The sequence below is a fragment of the Salvelinus sp. IW2-2015 genome, linkage group LG32, assembly GCF_002910315.2.
Source record: "Salvelinus sp. IW2-2015 linkage group LG32, ASM291031v2, whole genome shotgun sequence".
In the NCBI taxonomy this organism is placed as follows: domain Eukaryota; kingdom Metazoa; phylum Chordata; class Actinopteri; order Salmoniformes; family Salmonidae; genus Salvelinus; species Salvelinus sp. IW2-2015.
Genome location: NC_036871.1, coordinates 12,398,113 through 12,423,266, shown reverse-complemented (window position 1 = coordinate 12,423,266; position 25,154 = coordinate 12,398,113). Strand labels below are relative to the sequence as shown.

General features: G+C 44.4%; 1 protein-coding gene across 2 annotated transcripts in view; it reads left to right on the top strand.

The window, feature by feature from the left end:
* The window catches only part of LOC111956260 (palmdelphin-like), a 32,004-nt gene extending 17,927 nt beyond the window's left edge, over positions 1-14,077 (top strand). The window contains exons 7-10 of one of the 2 annotated variants that reach the window (XM_023976702.2): positions 7,341-7,445; positions 7,588-8,946; positions 9,384-9,445; positions 13,411-14,077. In XM_023976702.2, coding sequence (XP_023832470.1) covers positions 7,341-7,445; positions 7,588-8,946; positions 9,384-9,403 — 1,484 coding nt within the window. In that variant the 3' untranslated portion in view covers positions 9,404-9,445; positions 13,411-14,077. The remainder of the gene's footprint in view (positions 1-7,340; positions 7,446-7,587; positions 8,947-9,383; positions 9,446-13,410) is intronic. The other variant, XM_070436688.1, reaches the window with a different exon arrangement.
* The last annotated feature ends 11,077 nt before the right edge of the window (positions 14,078-25,154 follow it).

The following is a 25,154-nucleotide window of genomic DNA, read 5'->3' as shown; positions in this document are numbered from 1 at the left end:
AACTCTGAGTCTGGGACAGAGATACAGAAACAGGATTCAGACATAATCAACATGTCAGCATGTGATTGTGAGACCAGTATTTCAATCAAGGTACTCATAATGCCCTGTGGTGGACTGACGCTGTCTTCCACTCGTCTCCCTCCCAGATACGCACCAGGTTATACGCACTCCTGAGATCCAGTTTCGTGAAGAAGCGCACCCCTTGTATTGACTCAATCGCCGTAGCGATAAGAGTAGCGGGTAACTGTAACCCCACCGTGTATTTATTGAGACTTCGATAGTCAATGCACGGGCGTAAACCTCCACTCTTCTTCTTCACAAAAAGAAACTCGAGGAGGCAGGTGAAGTAGAGGGCCGAATGTACCCCTGACGCAGGTGTCAGAGACATATGTATCCATGCCACCGTCTCTGCTTGCGACAGGGGATACACGTGACTCCTGGGAAGCGCAGCGTCTGCCAGGAGATTTATCGCACAATCCCCGTCGATGAGGTGGTAATTGAGTCGCCTTCTTTTCAGAAGGCTAGGCCAATCGGTATATTCTGGGGGGGATGTGCACGTGGAGACTGATCTGGACTTTACACCGTAGTAGCACCAACGGAAACCCCTACACACCTCCCTGAGTACTCTCGCAACTACCCCGTGAGAGCCTCTGTTGCCAGGAAATAGTGGGGTTATGCAGAGCCAACCGGGAAGGCCTAGTTCCACAGGAAATGCAGGTGAGTCAATGAGAAAGAGACTGATTCTCTCCTCATGATTCCCCTGCATAACCATGGCCAAGGAGATGGTGGCTCACTGATTAGCTGGACCCTAATGGTCGACTTTCTAGAGCATGTACGGGGGAGGGTCTAACTATAGGAAAAATGGGGATCCCTTACCTAATGGCTAATGTCTGTTGATAAAATTCCCAGCTGCGCCTGAATCGACGAGCGCCTTCTGCTGGGTATGTGGGAAAACTCAGGGAAACAAACAGGCACAAACAGTTGATCAACAGAGGACTCTGGATGTGTGTGGTGCAAACTCACCTGGGGTGATGCAGAGTGCCCTGCCTGTTGCCTCGACTCCCAGAGGAACCAACACGGCACCGACCGGCAGTGTGTCTCTGCGGCCACAGATGACGCACGTGATGGCTCCTCCTCCCGTCTCCCTATGCCTGCACCTCCTAACTCCATGGGCAACGTAGCGGGGTTGCTGGATGCTGGAACCAACAGAGCCCCTCTGGACGTACGCGGTGACCAGCAGGTTATCCAACGGATGGAAAAATCCACCAGGTGGTTAAAGGTATGGTGGCATCCCTGCAGGCCAGCTCATGTCGGACATCCTTTCGTAGGCTGCATCTATAGTGTTCGATGAGGGCTCTGTCGTTCCAGACTGCTCCTGCGGCAAGGTTCGGAATTCAAGGGCGAAGTCCTGGGAGCTCCTCGTCGCAGCCTCAAATGGAAGAAGCCTTCCCCGCGCTCTGCCCTCCAAGGTTCGGAATTCAAGGGCGAAGTCCTGGGAGCTCCTCGTCCCCAGCCTCAAATGGAAGAGCCTCTCCCCCGCCGCTCTGCCCTCAGGTGGATGGTTGAAGACGGCCCTGAAGCAACGGGTGAAATCCTCGAAATGGTCTGGAGCCGTGTCTCCTTCTCTCCAAACGRCGTTTGCCCACTCCAGCTCTCATCCTGTGAGGCAGGAGACGAGAGCGGCCACTCWCTCCCCTCCCGAGGGAGCTGGGTGCTGGGTGCACAGTGGCCAGGTAGAGGTCCAGTTGTAGCAAGAATCCCTGGCACTGTGCTGCCGTTCCATCATACTCCCTGGGAAGGGAGAGACGCATCCCCCCGGAATCCCCTCYGGATGGAACGGGTGGAGACAATCCCGGTTGTGCTGGTCGAGGCACTGGAGAGACCTCTTGTCTCTCCYAGCGGTCCATGGTCTGGACAACGCGATCCATCATGGCACCAAGATGATGTAGCATGGCCGAGTGTTCCTGGACGCGCTCCTCAACTTCTCTAACCGGGGTACCTGATCCTGCTGACTCMATTCATTTGGTGTGTAATTCTGTCATGATGTGTATGGAGAGCAGAGTATGACTAAAGAAAGCACACTTTATTATAGTTCCAAACCCGGAGCACAACAAAACAAACGCGCTCAAAAAACAGAACAATAAMGTAAAGCGCTTAACAAACATCACTTGACATRAAGACAAATACACACAAAACATGATGGGAAACAGAGGGTTAAATACAAGTAGATTKATTGGGKAAATGAAAACCAGGTGTGTATGAAAACAAGACAAGACAAATGGATATATGARAAATGGAGTGGCGATGGCTAGAAAGCCGGTGACGTCGATCGCCGAACGCCKCCCGAACAAGGAGAGGAGCCGACTTCGGCGGAACTCGTGACAAGATTGAACACATAACGCAAATACATAAATGTATTATGACCAACTGGCTGTGATTGGATGTAATGTTAGATAAACCCTAGTTCGAAACAGCGCTCTAATCGCTGCACCAAGTTTGAAAAAATAAGTAACTTCTCTTGGAAGAGGGGGATAAAGTGCCGTCAGAAACAATAAAGTGCGCCTATTGACTTTTAGCAGCCTCTGCCTGTCTTTCGGCACGGTAAGCGGGTAAAGCATGCTCTGTTTAACTCAGCACGCCAGAATAGTTATTCCATCTGTCAGAGAAATGTCATGCATGTTAATATATGTTAATTGCATGCAAATAAAGATTTCTCTCTACCACATCCACAACGGAAGCAAACACATGGCCTCGAGTCACAAAGTGGACGGACTCTGTAAAGAGGTCTCTTATGCCTGAATTCAACCACACAAACAAACCGAGGAAGTCCTGCTGCAGTGTTGAGAGCGGTTGTCATGAAACCAAAAATCGGTACGGTCAAGCAAAGCTCTGAACCTCGACAGCCCGCTCTTATTTCTACTCAGTTTGATCTCGCCAAAAAAATGTGGCATCTGAACGCTGTGCGTCACTCACAGAGGCGAGCTAGCAATATTTGGCTATTTCTGCCTCCCCACTGGTGGAGTTGCGCTTGGGTAGCTCTCGTGTTTAGTATACGTAGCATTAAGTCACTATTCTAAATGGACTGTGCTGCGGTCAAAGAGGCTAGCCTGCCTAGCTTAGAATAAAAAGCCTCCCTGCTAACGTCAGCTAGCATGCATAACTTCCAGCTAATGAAACGTATTAGCTTCCCCCAGCATTATGACAGCTCCTATTTCCAATTCCTGGAGTTGGAGGGAGTGGAGGAAGCAGGGCTTGTGTGCACCTCCGAGGAGGAAGCAGCCCCCGAGCACTTGGTTCGGGTAAACCCCCGGAGGGAGGGTCTGAGCAACCAGTGTGCCCTTCCACAAAAGCATTGCTATGACAACAGTGCCCCCACATTTGGTTGCAGCCAAACAGGATAATACGTCAGCCATTGCCGGAGCCCYCTGTGCCCGTAAGGGGGCCAGGCTTAATGCAGGCTATACAGTCTCACAGAAGCACAACGTATATGTTGGGAGCTTGTCCATGTTTAATGCCCCCTCTGTTACCCCGTGTTCCATGGTGTTCAAGGGGCATATTATTATATTAATAAATTGGGCGATTCCCTCTCTGCCCACAAGGGGGCACCCCTCCCCCATATGTGTCTCATTACTTGGCTTTTAATTCTGATTCCTGCCTGTAACTCACTAGACCCTATGAGGTATCTAGTGATACAGGTTATGGGCTCTATAGGCGATTGGTTGTTGGTAGCGGAGTTGATGGAACGAGCAGGGTTGAACACAACCATGCTATTATCCCACACAYAGTCTCTGTGGTTCCTATGAACCCCTAAATGAGCTGTCTGTCTCCAGCTCAACACTTTTCATTCCTGGGAATTAGATTCAATTACGAATCACYCCTGTCTGTTACCACAGAATGGGTCAGTTTTTCAGAGCTGTCTGTCCCATCCCCGGCTAGGTCACAAGACGCTTAGTCGCCGGTACCTATGACTGGTTAGTAGGGTAACCTCCATGATAACAGATTTTTCCCTGGCATTTCCCTTTAATGCGTGTGGTCCAGCACTGGGTGCCAGCCGGTTACCGGAACACATCTTACTTCCTAAACCAAGTGAAGCTTGTTGTGACAACAGTACCCCCAAGTGACACTGCCAATTGGGGTACGGCACTGATCGCCAGAGCCCTTGCTTTAAGCAAACTGTGGCACAGAAAACGCTGTTTTTTCAACCCTAGGCTCCACAGGGTTCATGGGTGTCGAAAGTGTTGTGTCTCCCTCATGTAAGTTCAATTGAAAGTGTCTCTTCTCCATGTTCAGACACACGGTTGTCAAGAGTGGCGGAAATGGAAAAATAACCATTGTCTCCCAGTCCACCAGGTGGCGTCTCGCCCCATCAGATGGCACTTCACGGGAGGCGCACTGTCTGCTCTGACCATTGGCATGTGATGTTGGGGTACGAGCTAAAATTTGTTGTGTGTGTCCTGCACTTCTGCAGTATTATCACGTCGACTGTTCCCGAGATCTCAGTGCCCGCTTTGAGGGAGAAAATATCCTACCTTCTCCAGAAGCAAGCTTCAAAATGGTATATCGTACACTGTAGTTGGAGGAAACATGGRAAAGTTATGCTGCTTTAAAAGTTTAAAAACACGTTATCCCACTTAAAAGACAAGTAGGAGCAAATGTCCTGTGAAAGATTTTGATGAGATTTTCACACTTAGAGAGTTCTTCCTTGTTTACCCCCATTCAGCACCATTCACAACCTCTTAAGCCTTAGCCCCACCCCACCCATGCATGTAAAAGCATGTGAGTCAGCATGGCATTGTCCTCCAGAAAGAGGTTTATCTACTTAAACCCAGCTAAATTCAGGGCAGCAATGTTTTTGAGAGCTGCAGCAACACTTTTGCAGTTGTCCATAGCTATACTGTATCTTTCAAAAAATCGTCGATAGCAAATATTAGCTATATACTGACCACGGAAGAGCCCATTCTGTTATAGACAGAAGCCTGTGACAAGACAGACCAATCAGGGCTCATCTCTCGTCATGTCCAACCACCCCATTATCTCAGCCAATCATGAATAGCCAGGAAGGATCMTGTCTTTCTCCCTGTATAGCTCAGTGCTTTCTCCTTGGCTCAACTAGGCTGATCATTTAACATTTTTATTMATATTTACAGGTCCCATACAAGTTTGTAATTAAGGCACATGAAAGTTCACATATTCAAAAAAAAAAAAAATGTAATGGCCCTACTTTGAAGTAGGARCCAGCTTCAAACGCCTCAGATTCTGTAACGGGTCACATATAGGAAATGCTCGGCAGGGCCAACATAGATYTTTGCTCATTGCGAGAATGCTAATTGTCGTCTGTTTTTCTCGATGAGGCCTCGGACCCTCCTTTATGCATTTCCCCCCGTGGAGATGATTTGGCCCACGTTGGGGAGGGTGCRCCTGGAGGGCTTGTCATAGATTTTTGCGGCTCCCCTTTGGCCCAAGCATCCTTGGTTTGCAGAGATYGTCCGTATATTGGGCGAGGTCCCGTGGCAACTCCCGTTGCGCAGGGATCAATTATCTCAGGTGCACAGGTAGGTTTGGGTCCCCCGGCCAGAGATTTGGGGTCTGTGGCTTGTGCCCTGGTRGTGCGGTTCCTAAAGGGTGTGCGCCGTCTCAGGCAGGTTTCTTAACCTATTKTGCCCACTTGGGATTTAGCTTTGGTTTTGGATGTTCTGTGTTTTGCCCCCTTTTGAGCCACTGGAGTCTGTGGATCTGAAGATCCTCTCCTACAAAAACCTAGTGGCTTTGGCCTCGGCTAAACACGTTGGGAATCTCCATGCCTTCTCCGTACACCGTTCCTGTACTCAGATCGCTGCTGGCGACTCTAAGGTGACATTGCGYACTAATATGACCTTCGCCCCTWAGGTCATGACTATGTCCTACAGGTTCCCAATGGTGTGCATGGCCAAAGAGCTCTATTTTCATGTCATCTAAAAATGTAAATGTCTGAAGTTTTTTAAACGGCATTGGCACTAGGATTGGAACTGGTGCTATGRWCAGATGACATGAAAATAGAGCTCTTTGGCCACGCACACCAGTGATGGGTTTGGCATCGAAAGAAGGATGTGATAAGCAGAAAATAACCCCATACCTAGTGTAAAATATGGTGATGGATCTTTGATGTTATGGGGCTATTTTGCTTTCACTGGTCCTGCGGCACTTGTTAAGGTCAACGGCATCATGAACTTTACCCAGTACCAGGACATTTTTTTTTTWAATAAAAAATAAATTACCCCCTTTTCTCCCCAATTTTGTGGTATCCAATTGTTAGTAATTACTATCTTGTCTCATCGCTACAACTCCCGTACGGGCTCGGAAGAGACGAAGGTCGAAAGCCATGCGTCCTCCGAAACACAACCCAACCAAGCCGCACTGCTTCTTAACACAGCGCGCCTCCAACCCGGAAGCCAGCCGCACCAATGTGTCGGAGGAAACTCCGTGCACCTGGCTACCTTGGTTAGCGCGCACTGCACCCGGCCCGCCACAGGAGTCGCTGGTGCGCGATGAGACAAGGATATCCCTACTGGCCAAACCCTCCCTAACCCGGACGACGTTAGGCCAATTGTGCGTCGCCCCACGGACCTCCCGGTCGCGGCCGGCTGCGACAGAGCCTGGGCGCGAACCCAGAGTCTCTGGTGGCACAGCTAGCGCTGCGATGCAGTGCCCTAGACCACTGCGCCACCCGGGAGGCCAGTACCAGGACATTTTAGTCAAAAACCTGGTTGCCTCTGGCAGTAGGCTGAAACTTGGCCGCAGGTGGATCTTCCAGCAAGACAATAACCCCAAGCACACATCAAATTCCATAAATAAGTGGTTAATTGACCACATAATCAACATTTTGCAATAGCCATCTCAGTATCCGGACTTGAACCCCTKTGAAAGCTTTTGGTGTGATTTGAAAAGGGCATCAAGGATCTAGAAAGATTATGTATGGAGGACTGTTCTAAGCTCCATCCCAATCTGTTCTCCAATCTAAAATATTTCAGAAAAAGGCTCAATGCCATTATCCTTGCAAGGGGAGGGTGCCAGAATATTGAAAACAGGGGTGCCAATAATTTTGACCCCAATCTTTTTGAGAACAAAAATATATATATTTCTCTGAGCAATTGTACTAGTATAGCATAATATGATTTTCCCATTTTGTTGAGCATACAATATTGCTCAGTATTTGTATTATTTATTTTATAGAGTATTTTTTGTTCATCTTTATCAAGGGTGCCAATAATCTCGGGTCATGACTGTATTTGATAAAACAGATTACATTATACACTTAATCATTGGCAATACAAAAATAAACATTGCTCCTTTTCTTTTTCCAGAGCCAATCCATATCAACCCAGCTACTCTAGATGCCCCAAAGTCCTACAAACCTCCAATCTCAAAGAAGCAGTCCTTTGAATCTAATAAGGACACACCCAAACAAAGTAAGAAACTTCCTAGTAACATTTATTACAACAATAGCATGTACTGTAGATCTGACAACCCTATTTTTATATAACTTCAACCCATCTCWMTCTCTCTCCCTTCCTCTTCCACTCYGTCTCTCCTCCCTCTCTCCTCCTCCAGCCATGTTTGCCATGGAGATCAACGTCCAGAAGGATCTCCGTACCGGGGAGACCCGGGTCCTGTCCACATCCACCGTCACCCCCCAGGTGCTCCAGCAGAGAGGGGTCAAAGTCTATGACGACGGCCGCAAGTCTGTCTATGCCCTGCGGTCTGACGAGTCTCAGCTGGGGGATGGTTCTAACAGAGTGGACGAGCTCAGCCCTATGGAGGTGGAGGTTCTGCTCAGAGCAGCTACAGAGCAGAAGAAGTCTCAAAGCGGCCAACGTTGCCACCAAGGCTATCAGGAATCAGTGTCTGCATTCTCTACCAACTGTGGCCCACAGAGCCACCAGAAGCCAACATTGCCTGTATTCTCCACCACCAGTGGATCTTGGCGCCACCATGAGTCAGTACCTACATTCTCCACCCCCCGTGGCTCTCGGGGCCACCAGGAGCTCAGCCCTATGGAGGTGGAGGAGCAGCTCCGAAAGGGTACAGTGCAGAAGATGCCTCAAAGCGGTGCTTTCCCAAAAGACCACCGGGGCCACCAGGAATCAGTGCCTGCATTCTCCAACACCTGCAGCAGGAGGGCCTCAGTCCCCAACAGACCCCAACAGAGTCATGCTAAAGTCATCCACGAAACCAATGGGAACGGGTATCAGCAAGAGTCGTATAAGCATGATGTCCTCTCCAGGAAGGAGCTCCACTATATTGACGGAGTCCACAACTCAGAGCTGGAGAGTCTTTCCTCCTCCCCTCACATTCCAGTCCATTCTTTCATTGGCAGGCAGGATGAGGAGTACTACCAGTCAAACAATGGGTATAACCAGAATCCTTTATCCTACGGTGTGGAGAAAGGGTTCCCCACCGACGACTCCTACCATAGCCCTAGAGAGATCCAGCGAAGCGGGATGTTTTACGACTCATCAGTTGAAATGGACCAGAGGCCGTCCCCGATCTACCAGGGAGACTCGCACTTCAGTATCCTTAACACCATGGACACGTCCGAGCCTGTCACCGCCATCTTTATGGGCTACCAGACCGCAGAGGATGACAGTGGACGTGGCCTTGGCTATGAAGGATCCATCCGGGCCGAGCTTGTCGTCATTGGCGACGAGGATGGGGTGGACGAGAGTAACCCTCAGTTTTACACCTACACCGCGGATGGCTATAACAACCGGGGCTACCATCACTGTCAACCTCAACAGAACTTAATCAAATACATGGCAGAGCCCACAGCTAATTTTAACTCAAACAATGCATCACCGTACACAGCATCAAGGAATTTGGTCTATCCTGGTCAACTGGCCAAAGAGTCACACTACCTCTATTCAGACGGACAGTCCGACGAGGACGGGACAGAGAAGCACTCTGCCCCAGGTATCAGAAAGATTAAAAAGATTAAAAAGAGAACAAAGCCCTGCTGCACGCTCATGTAACCAACCTGCAATTGCTGACACTACTGTAACTAACAAAGTTCACTTTATATGCTTTGACTGAYWGCACTTTTGAGGTCTTTCATTGGCTAGTGGGTTGAACTGTGTGCTGATTACTTGGCTTCTTCGCTGCATCMGTTTCTCTTTGTCGTAGCCATTGCAACACAGACTGACCTGAAACTCATTCTAATCACAATTTACCACTGTATAAATACATAGGGATGTTGTGTATCCATGCGAGAGCTTGTTTTGATGATTGAAGTCAAACTCTGCCTTTCTCTAGTGGCTGAGAGGCATTCTGCCTCCCTCTGATGTCTGAGAGGCAGTTGTACTGTATCTTTGGTTCTCTTTTAATTATTTGTTTCAATATCTCACATGAAGGATTCTCCAGAATCTCATAAGCTTGAAGAACCATTTACAAACGTCTGTCGGAGACAAATGAGGTGAGCCCCTCCCCTCATACTAAAGACCAACTTGCCTGCCCTCTGGTAATTCTCACCTCTCTTCCTCATGTAGAGTACTACTCTAAGCTCTCCTTAGCACAACTTTGTTTTCCTGTTCAACTGTTCGTAGGTGTGCTGTGATGTTACGCCCCCAAGCGCAGGTTTTTCAGCTTTCGTCTTCTGTGTTGGGTGACTTTTGGTTAGGAATGAGCTTTTCCGCTTTTTCTTCCCTTTGTCTCCTGTGGTGGATACTGAGACTTGGCTAGCTTAGCTGAAAGGCTTAGCTAACCTGGCTAGCTCACTGCAAGGCTAGTTATCCTACCGACTGGTTTTTCTACTGACTGGTTTTTCTACCTGGAAGGGTACAATTACTAGCTCGCTCTCTTGTTTAGCTCAACCCACTACCGTGCCGCGTTGACTAGACCGACCATCCTAGCTTTCACTGCTTATCAGTCGAGATCTTCCTTTGGCTAACATTGTGCTAACTAGCTAGGCTACTAACCCACAAGGAAAATACTAGCTACGTTCACATTGTTAAAGGATTTGTTTCTCCGGTTAGTGTGAGGCTATTAGCCCACGTGGCGAACGCTAGTTATGTTTCACTTTGTTCTCAGATTAGCTGTTTTTTTGGAGCCATGGAGCCAAGCAAGGGTCGACGATCCCCAATCATGTGCCCATGCAGATTAGATGGTTTATTTGTCACATGCACAGGATCGCAGATATAATCGTAAGCAGCGCGGGGGGGCTGCCTAATGGCTATTCAGCAGCCTGATAGTCTTGGGGTAGAAGCTATTAGCCAATCTGACAGTTTTTGACATGATACTCCTATACTGCCCACATCTGAGTGATGGAAGAGGGGAGAACAGGCCTCGGCTCAGGTGGCTCATGTCCTTGATGATCTTCTTGGCCTTCCTGCAACACCTGGTGTTGTAGGTGTCCTGGAGGGCAGGGAGTGAGCACCCAATTGTGCATTCGGCTGAGCGTATCACCCTCTGTAGAGCCTTGCGGCCGTTAGCTCTAGGCCGTCTTCCGCCCTYAGTGGGGCATCGCTGGCTGATTCCAGGGGCGCCATTCAAGGCTGTGACCATTAGCCTTACAGTGATGAGGGAGAGAGTCTTGGGGCTCAACTTGACCAGCCTGTCGGACAAAGAAAGCAGATGTCTTTGATGCTCCTGTCAAGCTGAAGGAACTGTAGACCTGGGAATTGTGTCCACCCGGCCTATCCCTGGCAAGCTCTGGGKAGCGGAGATCATTCTCCTGCTGTACAACGAGCCCTGGCATCTCCCGTTTACGCAGGGATCTGCTGACCCAGGTGAACGAAGAGATTTTCCACCCTTAACCGGACAACATGGCGCTCTGGGCCTGGCCAATGAGAGGTTACATCTGGATGCGACAGGCCTGCCTATCAGAGTCATTGAGACTATCCATAGTGCTAGAGTTCCTTCTACACGCTCACTGTATAGAAACAAGATAAGATATACTTTATTAGTCCATACGTGATGGAAATTTGTCTTCTGCATTAACACAACCCCTCCGATATACACACAAACACACATTAGGTTGGAAAGGCTGGAGCAGAAGGCATTTATTGAAGGGGGCCTCCCTGCGAGGGGAGACCCCTCTCTCGACAACGGTTATCATATTGGATTGTGGAAGCTATTACATTGGCCTATCCACCAGAGGTAGAGATCCAGAATTCTAAATAATATCACGGGTCTGGGTCGGCTCTGATATGATCGTCGTGGGTCTCTAGTATGTGTAATTTTAACTGACTTGTCCGGAAGGGCCCATACAGATCCGAATGTGACTGTTGCAGTAGAGAGAGAAGGAAAAGTTGATGTTGTTTATGCTTCTGCTCTTGCTTTTCACGAGAGTGGGAGCGTGGCGCACGTAGCTTGTTGTTGGCCAATCATAAGTCATCAAAGCGGCAATAGGCTACAGTCATAGAGCCTCGCTCCATGTGTGGCAAAAGTTAGGAGATCTCTAATAAATGGAAGATGGAATTAAAATGACTGAATTAAAAGTTAAATGAGAAGGATAGGCTACAACGACCAAGAGCCAACAGACTTTTAGCAGTAGGATGAGAAAGTGCATGCACTCAGATAGCCTAGCTAGCTAATGTTAGCTAGCTTCACTAGCTTCTCCCGGTTTGATACAGTCTAAGACAGGTACTACGTAATCATATTTGATGATAAATAACCTAGCTATGGCAGCTATTAATCTACTATAGCACGAGTCGGCTTGGTTGGTTTGGTTGGTTGCTGTCCCTTGTCTCTCCCTTCCTGCTCCCCATGTCACTCACTCACAGTACGGCCCACCTCTCTCCCTCTTGCGCTTTATCAGCTCCGGTTAATAAAGTAGCTTAAAAAATGACTTTTGCTGCTGCTTCCCTCTCTCGAACTGGGTCTGGATCCGACCATGTCTATATGGAACAGGTCTAGTTTTCCTCGGGTCCCTTTGGAGCGGGTCTCTATATTTTTAAAATGCATTTATGCATAGCGGGTCTGGGTGGGAAAGCCCCAGGTCCATTTCGGAATGGGTCCAACWTTTTGGAGCCGTGAAGACCTCTAACCAGAGGTATGGCTACTTTTTGGGCGCTGTTCAAGGGYATCTCCTTACAGGAGATTTGCGATGCAGCTCGTTGGGCATCCCTTCATAGTTTGACCTGTCTCTCTCCGACAGACGTGTTTCATTGGTTCTGAGAGCTAATGAGATTCCGGGGAATCCCTTGTGATATATCTCACTCATAATATCAGAGCACCGGGGTTACGCAAGTAGCCTTAAGTTTCCTACGTGATGCCAAAGGGTTCTTGACTGCTTGTATAATATATAAAATATGATTAGATATTTTTTATGTTTATTCCTTTTGGGGAACAAAGATAAAATTKACTTTTTTACTGACATATTGTAAATCACTAGTGTGAATGTATATTGCAAATCAAATTACGCTCTGACTAAATAATTGTTTTTTACTAATTTAATATTAATTACTTGTATGTGTGTTTTCTAGAATTTATTTTCTACATTACAATGCTGGTATGCCATGACTGTCCTCTGTATACTTACAGTAGTATGCATGATTGCTTGCCCTGTAACTTAAACAATAATTTATTCATTATTAGCTGGCTTACTCCTCTTGTGTAACAATGATCTGTTTGATTGTGTGAGTGCATGAGTGTGTGTGTGTGTGTGTGTGTGTGTGTGTGTGTGTGTGTGTGTGTGTGTGTGTGCTACTGAACTCTTTTTGTGTATTTGTTCAATGTTTGCTTTATATATCATTAATGCATGTCATCACACCGACACCACACACACACACACACACACACACACCCATGTGTCCAACAACACTCTCACCCCATGTGACAGACAGTGCTAACAACCTCTCTGTCACCTCTCATAATCTTTCTGAGCACACAGACAGACAGTGGACGGTCTGAACCTTAATGGTCTTAACGGTCCAGACATCAATCAGATCATTAGACACGGATGTCTCCCGAACGAATATGCTTTTGACACAACTGAGGACATACACCAATCTTAGCTCACCAGTCGTGTGGTTGGTTCAGACAGTTTTTCCTAACAACTGTGTCTGTTTGGTGAGTAGGCTATGGGAAGGTGGGTATTACCAAACTTCACGGAAAGAGTTGAGGTGCGTTCAGTTCTCTTCAACGTTTACTACGTTGCGTGACCGTGTGGTCAATATGCCCCACCATATGGTAACTGCCCTCTGGGCCACCATAATCACAACCTGTTTTTAACTGGGCTCTTCTCCCATTTCCATTGAATTCAACGTTGCACACCGTTCTGTCATACTGAACACAACCCTGTCCCATACTTTTGTCATGAGGTTATTTTCAGGAGTCACATTAATATAAACATAGCACAACTAATCTGAAGTAGTCCTAACTGATGTGATTTGAGGTGATATGGTAAATGTGTTTCATTTTCTTTTACATTCCCCACAGCTTCAAGTACAAGTATGGAGAAACCTGAACAGCTTGTGTAAAAATACACCATGCAAGACTCAGCAACCTTACAAGTTCCACGACAAGAGAAGAAGAAAACCAACTTTGCACAAAACATTCAACTAACAGTAAAATGCTTCTGAGATGGCATCAATAGCTAAAACCAGAGCCTTGTATTTGGATAATTCTCAATATATTCTCAATATAAGGATGTGGCTAATACTGTAAGACATATGTTTGCTCATAATGTTTCCTTACACAGCTGAATATATACTAATGATGTCATTTAGAGAGAAAGAAACCAGCCGAAAAGTAGACTTTTGAAATTATCTCTGATCTTAAATGTTAAATGGTCCTAAAGATATACAGTGGGGCAAAAAAGTATTTAGTCAGCCACCAATTGTGCAAGTTCTCCCACTTAAAAAGATGAGAGAGGCCTGTAATTTTCATCATAGGTACACTTCAACTATGACAGACAAAATGAGAAAAAAAATCCAGAAAATCACATTGTAGGATTTTTTATGAATTTATTTGCAAATTATGGTGGAAAATAAGTATTTGGTCAATAACAAAAGTTTATCTCAATACTTTGTTATATACCCTTTGTTGTCAATGACAGAGGTCAAACGTTTTTTCTGTAAGTCTTCACAAGGTTTCACACACTGTTGCTGGTATTTTGGCCATTCCTCCATGCAGATCTCCCTAGAGCAGTGATGTTTTGGGGCTGTTGCTGGCAACACGGACTTTCAACTCCCCTCCAAAGATTTTCTATGGGGGTTGAGATCTGGAGACTGGCTAGGCCACTCCAGGACCTTGAAAGCTTCTACGAAGCCACTCCTTCGTTGCCCGCGGGTTGTTTGGATCATTGTCATGCTGAAAGACCCAGCCACGTTTCATCTTCAATGCCCTTGATGGACGAGGTTTTCACTCAAAAACTCACATAACATGGCCCCATTCATTCTGTCCTTTACACGATCAGTCGTCCGGTCCCTTTGCAGAAAAACAGCCCCAAAGCATGATATGTTTCCACCCCCATGCTTCACAGTAGTATGGTGTTCTTTGGATGCAACTCAGCATTCTTTGTCCTCCAAACACGACGAGTGAGTTTTACCCAAAAAGTTCTATTTGGTTTCATCTGACCATATGACATTCTCCCAATCTTCTCTGATCATCCAAATGCTCTCTAGCAAACTTCAGACGGCCCTGGACATGTACTGGCTAAGCAGGGGACACGTCTGCACTGCAGGATTTGATCTCCTGGCGCGTAGTGTGTTACTGATGGTAGGCTTGTTACTTTGGTCCCAGCTCTCTGCAGGTCATTCACTAGGTCCCCCCGTGTGTTCTGGGATTGTTGCTCATTTGACCCCACGGGGGAGATCTTGCGTGGAGCCCAGATCGAGGAAGATTATCCAGTGGTCGTGTATGTCTCCATTCTAATAATTGCTCCCACAGTTTGATTTCTTCAACCAAGCTGCTTACCTATTGCAGATTCAGTCTTCCAGCCTGGTGCAGGTCGTACAATTTGTTCTGGTGTCCTTTGACAGCTCTTTGGTCTTGGCCATAGTGGAGTTTGGAGGTGTGACTGTTTGAGGTTGTGGACAGTGTCTTTTATACTGATAACAAGTTCAAACAGGTGCCATTAATACAGGTAACGATGGTGGAGGACAGAGGAGCCTCTTAAAGAAGAAGTTACAGGTCTGTGAGAGCCAGAAATCTTCTTGTTTGTAGGTGACCAAATACTTATTTTCCACCATAATTTGCAAAATAATTCATAAAAATCCTACAATGTGATTTTCTGAATTTTTCTTTCTCATTTGTTGTCATAGTTGAAGTGTCACTATGATAAAAAAATGACATGCCTCTCTCATCTTTTAAGTGGAGAGAACTTGCACAATTGGTGGCTGACTAAATACTTTTTGCCCCACTGTTAAGGCACTCTTGATGTTTACTGTACTCTCTAGCCTTTTATGCTGCTGTCGGCTACTAGTCAGCACTTTTGATATGCTAATAAAACTTTATGGAGTGCCTCAATGTAATATGCTGTTGAAACTGTAACCTGGGAGCATATTTGTAAAAGATAATCATGCTAACAAAATGCTAACAAAATAATTAAAAAGCTAATTGTCAGACAACTGGGTGTTTTACTGTTGTTATACTACAAAGGCAATGAAACTGAGCTTTTCTTAAGTCCCTTGATATAGGCTTTGATTTAAATAAGATGTGGCTATGTGACAGTAACTTTAAGCATAAGGGATTACGCTACTCGTATATGTCAATATCCATTTTAAAATACTGTACAGAAATCTACAATTACTTTTAGTACCCCACTGTCTCTTACTGAGCAATATATTTATCTTCACTGACCTTATATAGGAAAGATAAAATGTGACGCTAGAGAAAATCCATATTCATTCAATTTTGTGACTCTTCTACCATTGAAAATCCCTGACAGGAGTAGCTCAGCTAGCTGTGTAGGAGGCTGTATGGGGGAGTAGCTAACAGCTAGCTGTGTAGGAGGCTGTGTGGGGAAGTCTTTGTATTCATCCCAGCTGTTGGTGACATGCCTGTAACACCACATCAAATAGTATTTGTGTGTGTAACAACTGTCACCAAAACTGCTGTTTTGTGATTGGTTGATTCCCACGTACCCGATTTGTGTCGCTGCCTGCCGCTGTGGCATGTGTGTGTGTGTGTGTGTGAGTGTGTCAGACATATACAGACAAGCACACTCCACTTCATCACTCCACCACTGGACCAGCCCAAACCCGGATCACCGTGGAAACACCCAGAGGTAAGAGAGCAGCAACACAACACTCACTTTGTATCTATGACGTTTGGTCATGACCTAGTTATTCAGCATCAGGCTGAGAATCAATACAGGCACTTTAGAGACAGTGAACAAAGTAGGAAGTTCATTAAATTACTTGACAGTTTTGTAGAAATTATTAACCGTTCAGAGTATTGAGTAAATACTGCTGCGGCAGTGTTCTGAAAGGCAAAAAGAGTGATACAGATTGATCGAGACAAAGAGAAACAGGGAAAGAGAGAGAAAAAATGAAAGAGGGAGAGAGCTATGCTTAAACATAAATAACTTGTGTTATTGATATTTGGTAGATTTCTGATCTTGTTGTGGCTTCARTGTGTGGGTGAAGTGGATAGAAACAAAGCTCTGCTCCAGTGAGCCAGCTGAGTTTAGGARAAAATACAAGAGATTCAACTGTAGAAACACTCACAGCAGCACTGCGCTTTCCTGCACACACTGGAGAGGTTGTCAAGTGTACCACTGGTTTAAGACTGAGAGGAGTTTATTTTGAATGATTATTTATTCGTTTTATAGGTTTTGTTTCTGGATGGAGGGCTGAGCCAAGTTGTTGTGAGTTGAGGAAGAGCTTTTGAAAAGCTACTCTGACATACAGTTGCAGGTACTTTGCTCCCCTGGAACCCAAAAGGTCCACGTTTACGGCCAGTCACGTTACAAAAGATAGGGATATATAAGGGGTTTATCATTTGAAACAATTTGGGCAAATAGAACTAACTGTGTCGATTTTTTTGTATTTGTATGTATGTGATAGATATGGTGGTTTTGGGGGTTATCTTCTGTATGTATGTGGTAGATATGGTGGTTTTGGGGGTTATCTTCTTATTTTAATTAACTAACACCTTTAATGCCTCGTTTATCACAAAGTGTCCAAAGTGAACAATTGATCCCAAATATTGGGCACAGAAGAGAATCCACCTTACTTAAAAATCCATCATTTATCCAGATTTGAATGGCGTTTTAATGGCAGTGAGTCAACTGTGTCTTAAATACATGTCATCACCCAAGGCTTCACTGGTGCCCCTCAGCTCTGGTTTATCTTTGAAMCAGCTGACGCGGATTTCTCCTGGAAAGGTTTACAGATGTTCTAATTGTCCACTTGTAGCTACATCATATTAATACTACAACCCAGACAGCCCGAGACATGGTCATAGGAACGAAATGTATGKACAAAACCAGACAGAGATGGTTCACTCACATTTCAGAGAAAGAGTATAGATAATGTATAACATGTTGTCAGCTAAAGGTAGAAGACGAAGGACCACAATAAATAATCAATCAGTTAACTAATGATTCAGAGAGCAACCGTGACCTTGTTCATGAAAATCGACAGTGTTTCAAAAAGTGCGTGGGGAAAATCAAACGCTCAATAGCTGGTCCCTGAAAGAGATGGAGCCTGGGGGCGATAGCTAGACGCTGCAGAAGTCGATGCATGCGCACAAAACGTATCTATGTGAATGGGGACTGGGGAGGATGCTATGAGAGAAGAGCCGGGGTCGCGTGTGATTCAATGCATTTCAGTGGCGTTTATGCCAATACTTATCGCGTCTGCTCTAGTTAACTTCAGACAAGTTTGCCATGCAGATCGATAATTCCAAACGAGACCCACCACACACACCCACAGAAACTCAAATATGTTCACTCTCCAAATCAAACCTGAATTACTCGCGACGGGTGGCCGCATGGTTGAGTTCTCCACTTGTCAGTGTAGTTCAAATAATATGTAGGCGCCTGGGTAAATTAGAGATGATATCATTCTGGTTGCTCTGTTGGAGACTGCTGGTAGGTACCAGATATTTTATGCTATCCATATGCTGCATCTTTTCGCCATGGACAGCTTTTGTTATTGCCAGCATGCGCAAGGATTGGATGAGTACATAAATCGCATGGATTTTGCTCGGCTAGAGTATGCTACGTGAGATTATCTGTCACGATTCTGGGCATTTGCCTGCATTTACTATCTATCTACATACCCGYTGCAGAATGGTTGAAATGTCTGTAATTTGCGCAGTGTGACTTTTGGAGCTGACAACCTAACTATTCTTGGTACTCAGCCATATAACAGGTGGTTTGCCTTTATGAAGAAGAACATAGTAACTTTACATTAAGATATTTTACACATTTATCATCAGAAAAGCATTCATTCTGATAAAGATATTTTCTTTCACATCCTATCACTGCAAATCATGGTTCTTTTTCCCGTTGGTTGGATATCCTAGGAAAATTGTAAACGGGTCATTCAGAGTATGGCTTAAGGGAGAGGATGTTGGGGGGGGGGGGATCTCCTTATTCTCAACAATCAAGTCATCTTTTAGTTGTATTTTCAACCCCCCACATAACAGGATAACTGGGGGATGTCATCTTTCTGTAACACGTTGATGTCACCTTTGTTGTGTCTGCAGATAATCAAAGGCTGTACAGAGAGAAGACTTCCTTTTCCTATCAGTTGCAATGTGTAGCCTACAGGTTCATACCATGGACCTTGTGGTCATGATATAACAGTACACATGACATGGACACATGACTGTGAAGGTGAAATGGCTTGCCAGCCCTAGGCCTGTTGTAATTTGACCGACTGCAAAACACCAAAAGAACCATGATTTCCTCCTCGTTGCATTTTTTCGAACATACTGTACAAYATTCACAATTATTAACGGCTATTCAGTAAAATGCACATTCATTGATGGTGTGTGTATAGTTTAGGCTACGCTACTTTTCAACACCCATCCCTGCTATATCGTTCCAGATAAATCTGGTCCATCTGATAAATCAAGGCATCACAGTTATGGCAGAGAGCTGAACATTTAACACTGCTATATGTACATGTAATTTGACCCAGAGGATGAAAGATGCGAAAAAGCATCTCTTACACTGTACAAGCTGTCCCCAGGAAGGCTTGGATTTTCATATCAGCAAGTTTCTAGGCAACCGTTCCATAGCTATATTTATATACAGTATGTTGGCTCATGAATATGAGATTCACATCAAGTGGACTTGATCACCAACCATAAAGCAGTCAAGAGACACCAGTAGATGTGCTTGACAGCAATTAGGGAGGAACAGCATGTACTGTATGGGGGTGCACTGGAGATTGGAGAAGCAAAACTATGGCAAGTTAAGAGCTTCCCACTGGAAACTGTACAGGCAAAGTAACCACTCCAACGATCGGCTATAAGATTGATACCACATTATGGATAAATGACTGTTACAGGTTGAATCGGGGTCTTAGTACAGGGTTGTGGATGGAGGCTGGGCTGGATGCCCTGAGGGCTCGAATGTACTGATTCCCTGTTCTGCAGTACCAGGACCCGATGTTCAAACGCTATGGGGAACACAACCCGAAATGGTGGAGGCGAGGTATTTAGACCATACATAATGCATCCAATTTGTTCTTTCAGATGGGTTTATTCTGTTCTCTGCCAAACACCATTACAGTCACAGTACACAGGTCCACATGTGCGCAAACAGACACGCACACAACGCCTTAATTGTATGTCTTTTTTTCTCTCCAGATAAAGCAACAGTTGATTCTTAGCATATATGTGGTCTCCAAGCTTTCAGATAACTTAGGCAATATACACGCTACGCAGCTTGACTTGAAAAATAATTGCTGTCGACTGGTGGACGGTAGCCCATGCCAAATTCAATGGTGTGAATTGGCAGTATTGGTGTGTGGGTGTATTCACTGTGCAATACATGTTGTCTTAGCGATATGTACTGTATGTTGGTTAGGACTATCGTGTGGGGGTTTTCTGTGTAGGCTGAATTGTGTGTATTTGCTTTACATCCCCTCATCAAGAAGTCAGTTTCAATCACATGTAAACTGAAATGAAGGGTCACAGAAAATGGTCTGGTTACCATATTTCATAGCATGCATGTTTTGCATGAAAACCTCATCCAAATGTCAATCTAAAAGACACAATTTTTCTTTTTTTACATGTTTGTCAGCAGCATATTCTTTGACATCCACGTGTTATCCCTGGCAGAATCACATGCTTGGCTGGGAAACTAAGGAAATCATGCTAATTCTAACCCACTTAGAGCGATGCCATGCTCAGTTTGCAGCATGTCTCATCATGACTTATGCTATCAAAAGATTTCCTCCCACCCTCCGTGAGCACCAGCGTGAAGACGATGCTTTGATGAAATGAAAGTGGCATGGTGAAACTCTGGTGTGTCATATCACAGAGAACCAAAGTCTTCACCTGTTAACCAATTACGAATTGTGGGTGTTATACTACCTATAAGGAGAAATGATCTTTGAAGAGTTTACATCCAAAACGCTATATCCACCAATCAGAAGTGTGTGTGTAAAATATTACTACCCACTGGGCATACACCGGTTGAATCAATGTTGTTTCCACGTAATGTTGATGAAATTACATTGAACCAACTTGGAATAGACGTTGAATTGACGTTTCTGCCCAGTGGGTGTCCCCAGTTTTTTTTATTCATAACTTTTAGATGGGCATTACAATTGGTTTTGTAGCAAAACGCTATATGTACATTGTTTAGCTGGAATATTCATATACTGTATATTTAACATATAAATTCAACACATCATAAATCTAGCCTCATGTTTGGTTAGAAGTTAGGGATCCTCCCAAATGGCACCCTATTCCAAATATAGTGCACTACTTTTGACCAGAATCCAAATCTCATACTATTTATGTCTCAAATGTATCAGTTGTACAGTTTCTTTTAAATAAAAACTTCCAATTATGTCACATTTGTGACCGACCGCCTTGATTCGGTCTTAAGTTGCAACATTTGAAATTGTGTTTTTTATATTGGATAAAGCAGAGACACAGAGCTACAAAATGGTATATCATACATTGCATTTGAGGAACAATGGAAAAGTAATTCTGCTTTGAAAGTTGATAAACTTGTAACCCCACTTTTGAGAAAATGGCCCTTGAATGTTTTGGTACACCTACTGGAGAGCTCTTTGTCTACACCCATTCAGCATTGTTCACACCCTCTTAACTTCTCTGCGCTACGGATCCCTTTTACGGGATCATTTTCCTAAACAACCGCTGAATTGCAGGGCGCAAAATATTACTAAAAATATTTAAAATCATGCAATCACAAGTGAAATATACCAAAACACAGCTTAGCTTGTTGTTAATCCACCTATCGTGTCAGATTTTGAAAATATGTTTTGCAGCGAAAGCAATCTAAGCTTTTGTGAGTGTATCAATCAATGCTAGAACAGCTAGCCCCAAATTAGCATGGTCACGAAAGTCAGAAAAGCAATAAAATTAATCGMTTACCTTTGATCATCTTCGGATGTTTGCACTCACKAGACTCCCAGTTACACAAYAMATGTTATTTTTGTTCGATAAATATTACTTTTATAACAAAAAAATGCCATTTGGGTTGCGCGTTATGTTCAGAAAATTACAGCCTCGTTCCGGTCCTGAAAGGCAGAAGAAAATTCCCAAACGTATCAGATTCAAAAATATTACTAAAAATATTTATAATCATGCAATCACAAGTGAAATATACCAAAACACAGCTTAGCTTGTTGTTAATCCACCTATCGTGTCAGATTTTGAAAATATGYTTTGCAGCKAAAGCAATCYAAGCTTTTGTGAGTGTATCAATCAATGCTAGAACAGCTAGCCCCAAATTAGCATGGTCACGAAAGTCAGAAAAGCAATAAAATTAATCGCTTACCTTTGATCATCTTCGGATGTTTGCACTCACGAGACTCCCAGTTACACAACAAATGTTATTTTTGTTCGATAAATATTACTTTTATAACAAAAAAACGCCATTTGGGTTGCGCGTTATGTTCAGAAAACCAAAGCCTCGTTCCGTTCGACGAAAATTCCAAAAGTATCCGTAATGGTCGTAGAAACATGTCAAATGTTTTTTATAATCAATCTTCAGGTTGTTTTTAACAAACATAATCGATAATATTTCAACCGGACCGTAACCTATTCAATAAGAGAGAAAAAGAAAATGGAGAGCTACCCTCTCGCGCGCAGGAACTAATCAGAGGACACCTGACTAGTTTTGAAAAATCTCGCTAATTTTTCTAAATAAAAGCCTGAAACTATGTCTAAAGCCTGGTCACAGCCTGAGGAAGTCATTGGAAAAGGAATCTGGTTGATACCCCTTTAAATGGAAGAAAGACGGGCCAGGAAACACAGATAAAAAAAATCACTTCTGGGTTAGATTTTCTCAGGTTTTCGCCTGCAGAATCAGTTTTGTTATACTCACAGACAATATTTTGAAAGTTTTGGAAACTTTGGAGTGTTTTCTATCCTAATCTGTAAATTATATGCATATTCTACGACCTGGACCTGAGAAATAGTCCGTTTACCTTGGGAACGTTATTTAAAAAAATTATAATAATAATAATCTGACCCCTAGCGTCAAGAGGTTAAACCAGCCCCACCCATCTCTTTAAGATTCACAAGAGTAAGACTAAAAGTGGTAAAAGTAGTAGCCTACAATAAGTACAAATTCCAGGTAAACAGAAAGTGTCCAAATAAAAATATTTGATAAATATTAGATGACGCTTACCCAGACACACTTGTCTAAATTCATGGGTCATGTGAAATAAATTCTATAACCCAGAGCCAGATCTTGCTAAGTGGATAGGTCTCTACAGAAGGTGTAAACGGTGCAGCGAAATGGTTACTTGCATATTAGCAATATCAAAAATAGATAGTGTCAATATAAAGAAAAAATAACAAGTGTCAATGCCAGTAGAGAAAGAACAAAAATAATATACCGTATGTACAAGAACAATATCAATAACGATATCATTGATACTGGTAATAGACGAGGTAGTTATATGCATACAATCAGGGGTAAAGTGGCTGAGCAGCAGGATAACAAAATAAATAGTAGGAGCAACGTATGGCGTGTGTGTTAGGAGAGAGTCATGTGAATAGAGGCACTGCAGATAGTGTTGATGACTGGGAACTCACCCCCAGTGATGAACTGGTCTGTCCAAACCACACATGAACAAGGGAATCTATATTTGGAGAGCCTGTTTCAAAAATATATGTTTGTCAAGCTGTGTCCAGTCCAGGTGGTGCTTGTACAGGCAGACCATATATGGGAGGAAGGATGTCAGCATTGCACAGCAGCTAAAACCTGGTCTCGACTGAGTCCGAAAGCTCCTTGGCGACAACACCAGGCTCCAGAGCATCGAAGCTGTAAAACAGGAAATAACTAAACAAATTGAGAAGACATTACAACCTTGCATAACATCAGTTCAAGTTTAGATAACAAGAATAACCTCATACAATGCAACAAAAATGATATTCACCTGAAGTGCTGGTACTGCTTGATCTGTGGCAGCGGCCTGAAGTGCAGAGTCAGCTGTTGTTGCCAACCATCGCTTTCCACCAGCACCGTACCATCCTCCAGTCCAACCAGCTGTGGGATGTTGACCCCTGTCACAGTGCTGTCCTTCACAATCTCTGTCCTGGGATTAGTGCTTGAGATGTGGCGCAGCAATTTTCTCCACAGATTCCTGGAGGAAGACAGCCCGAGTATTCGTACCTCTGGAAAATACACAAATAATGTGAGATCAATAAAAGTAGTGCCAATCATGTTGGAGGTCAATTAAATAATCAAATGTGTTGTTTATGCTTTACATACCAAGTGTTGTCATCGATTCCTTGTAGAGACGCCACACCACTGCTATTGTCACAAGATGGCACCAGCTTTCCACCAAAGTGTTTGTGTCCTGGGATGCGTCCTGGTAATACTATTGCATTATCCTTTGCGTAGTTGTTGAAGTTCACAACTTGCTGCAAGTCCTCATGCTTCAGGTGTAACCTGTGCTTGCATGGGCCAGCTCTCTTTTTGATGGGAGGCATTAGACCATTCTCCTTGTATGACTGGTGGAGGACAGTCAGGCGTGTTCTACTGAAAGACAAATTCCAGATACAAATATTTTAGCATTATTATACAATAGATGGCCGTAATCACCGTCAGACACTCCTGGATAACTTGATGGGTCATGTAATCATCTGGCGAAGTGGAGTCTTTTGTTTAGACATGTAGCTATCTAGCTAAACAATGAACCATAATCCCAATCCACAGAGTACTAGCAATACAAACCGATTGTTATAGCTAGCTAATAGGTTAAATGTTAGCTGGTTCACTAGCTAACGTTAGGCTATAAGTAGTAATGTAATTGGCTTTCTGAGATATTATAACTACACAGATACACATAATGTTAGCTAGAGAGCCAGCCACCTAACGTTACCTAGCTAGCTAATAGTGAGCTTTAACTTGCAATGAAAACAACTTTGACAAAATTAGAAATGTATAATATCTGAAACTGTAGCTAGACTCTTACCCGTATACATGGATGAACGCTTCACGACAGACTGCGACCCCTTTCATTAAATAAGACGTCCTGTGTCATTTCTGTTTTGTTTATACAGCTTGCTTGGCTCATTGTGTCAAGTCACTCTGGTTCACACTGACCGTGTGCAATGCCATAAGAATCGTCCTCCTGAAAGTAGTCCATCACAACTTTTTCCCACTGACCTTTGTCGATAGCGCCTGATAAATTCAGTGCAGCAATGTTATTGAGCGCACATTTGCAGTTCTCCATGGCTAATGTTATATCTTTCAAAAAAAAACTGCAGTAGAAAGGATTACACATAACGAGCAGCTCATTTTATAGACAGAAGATGCTACACGGTAGACTAATCCGAAACTCATCGCTCAGCATGTCCAGCCCATTCATTATCTCTGCCAATCATGGCTAGCGGGAAGGTTCCTGACTTTTTCTGTGGCTAAACCAACTAGGTGTAACAGTATAACTTTAGTACGTCCCCTCGCCCCGACACGGGCGCGAACCAGGGACCCTCTGCACTCATCAACAACTGACACCCACGAAGCGTCGTTACCCATCGCTCCACAAAAGCGGTCGCCCACGAAGCATCGT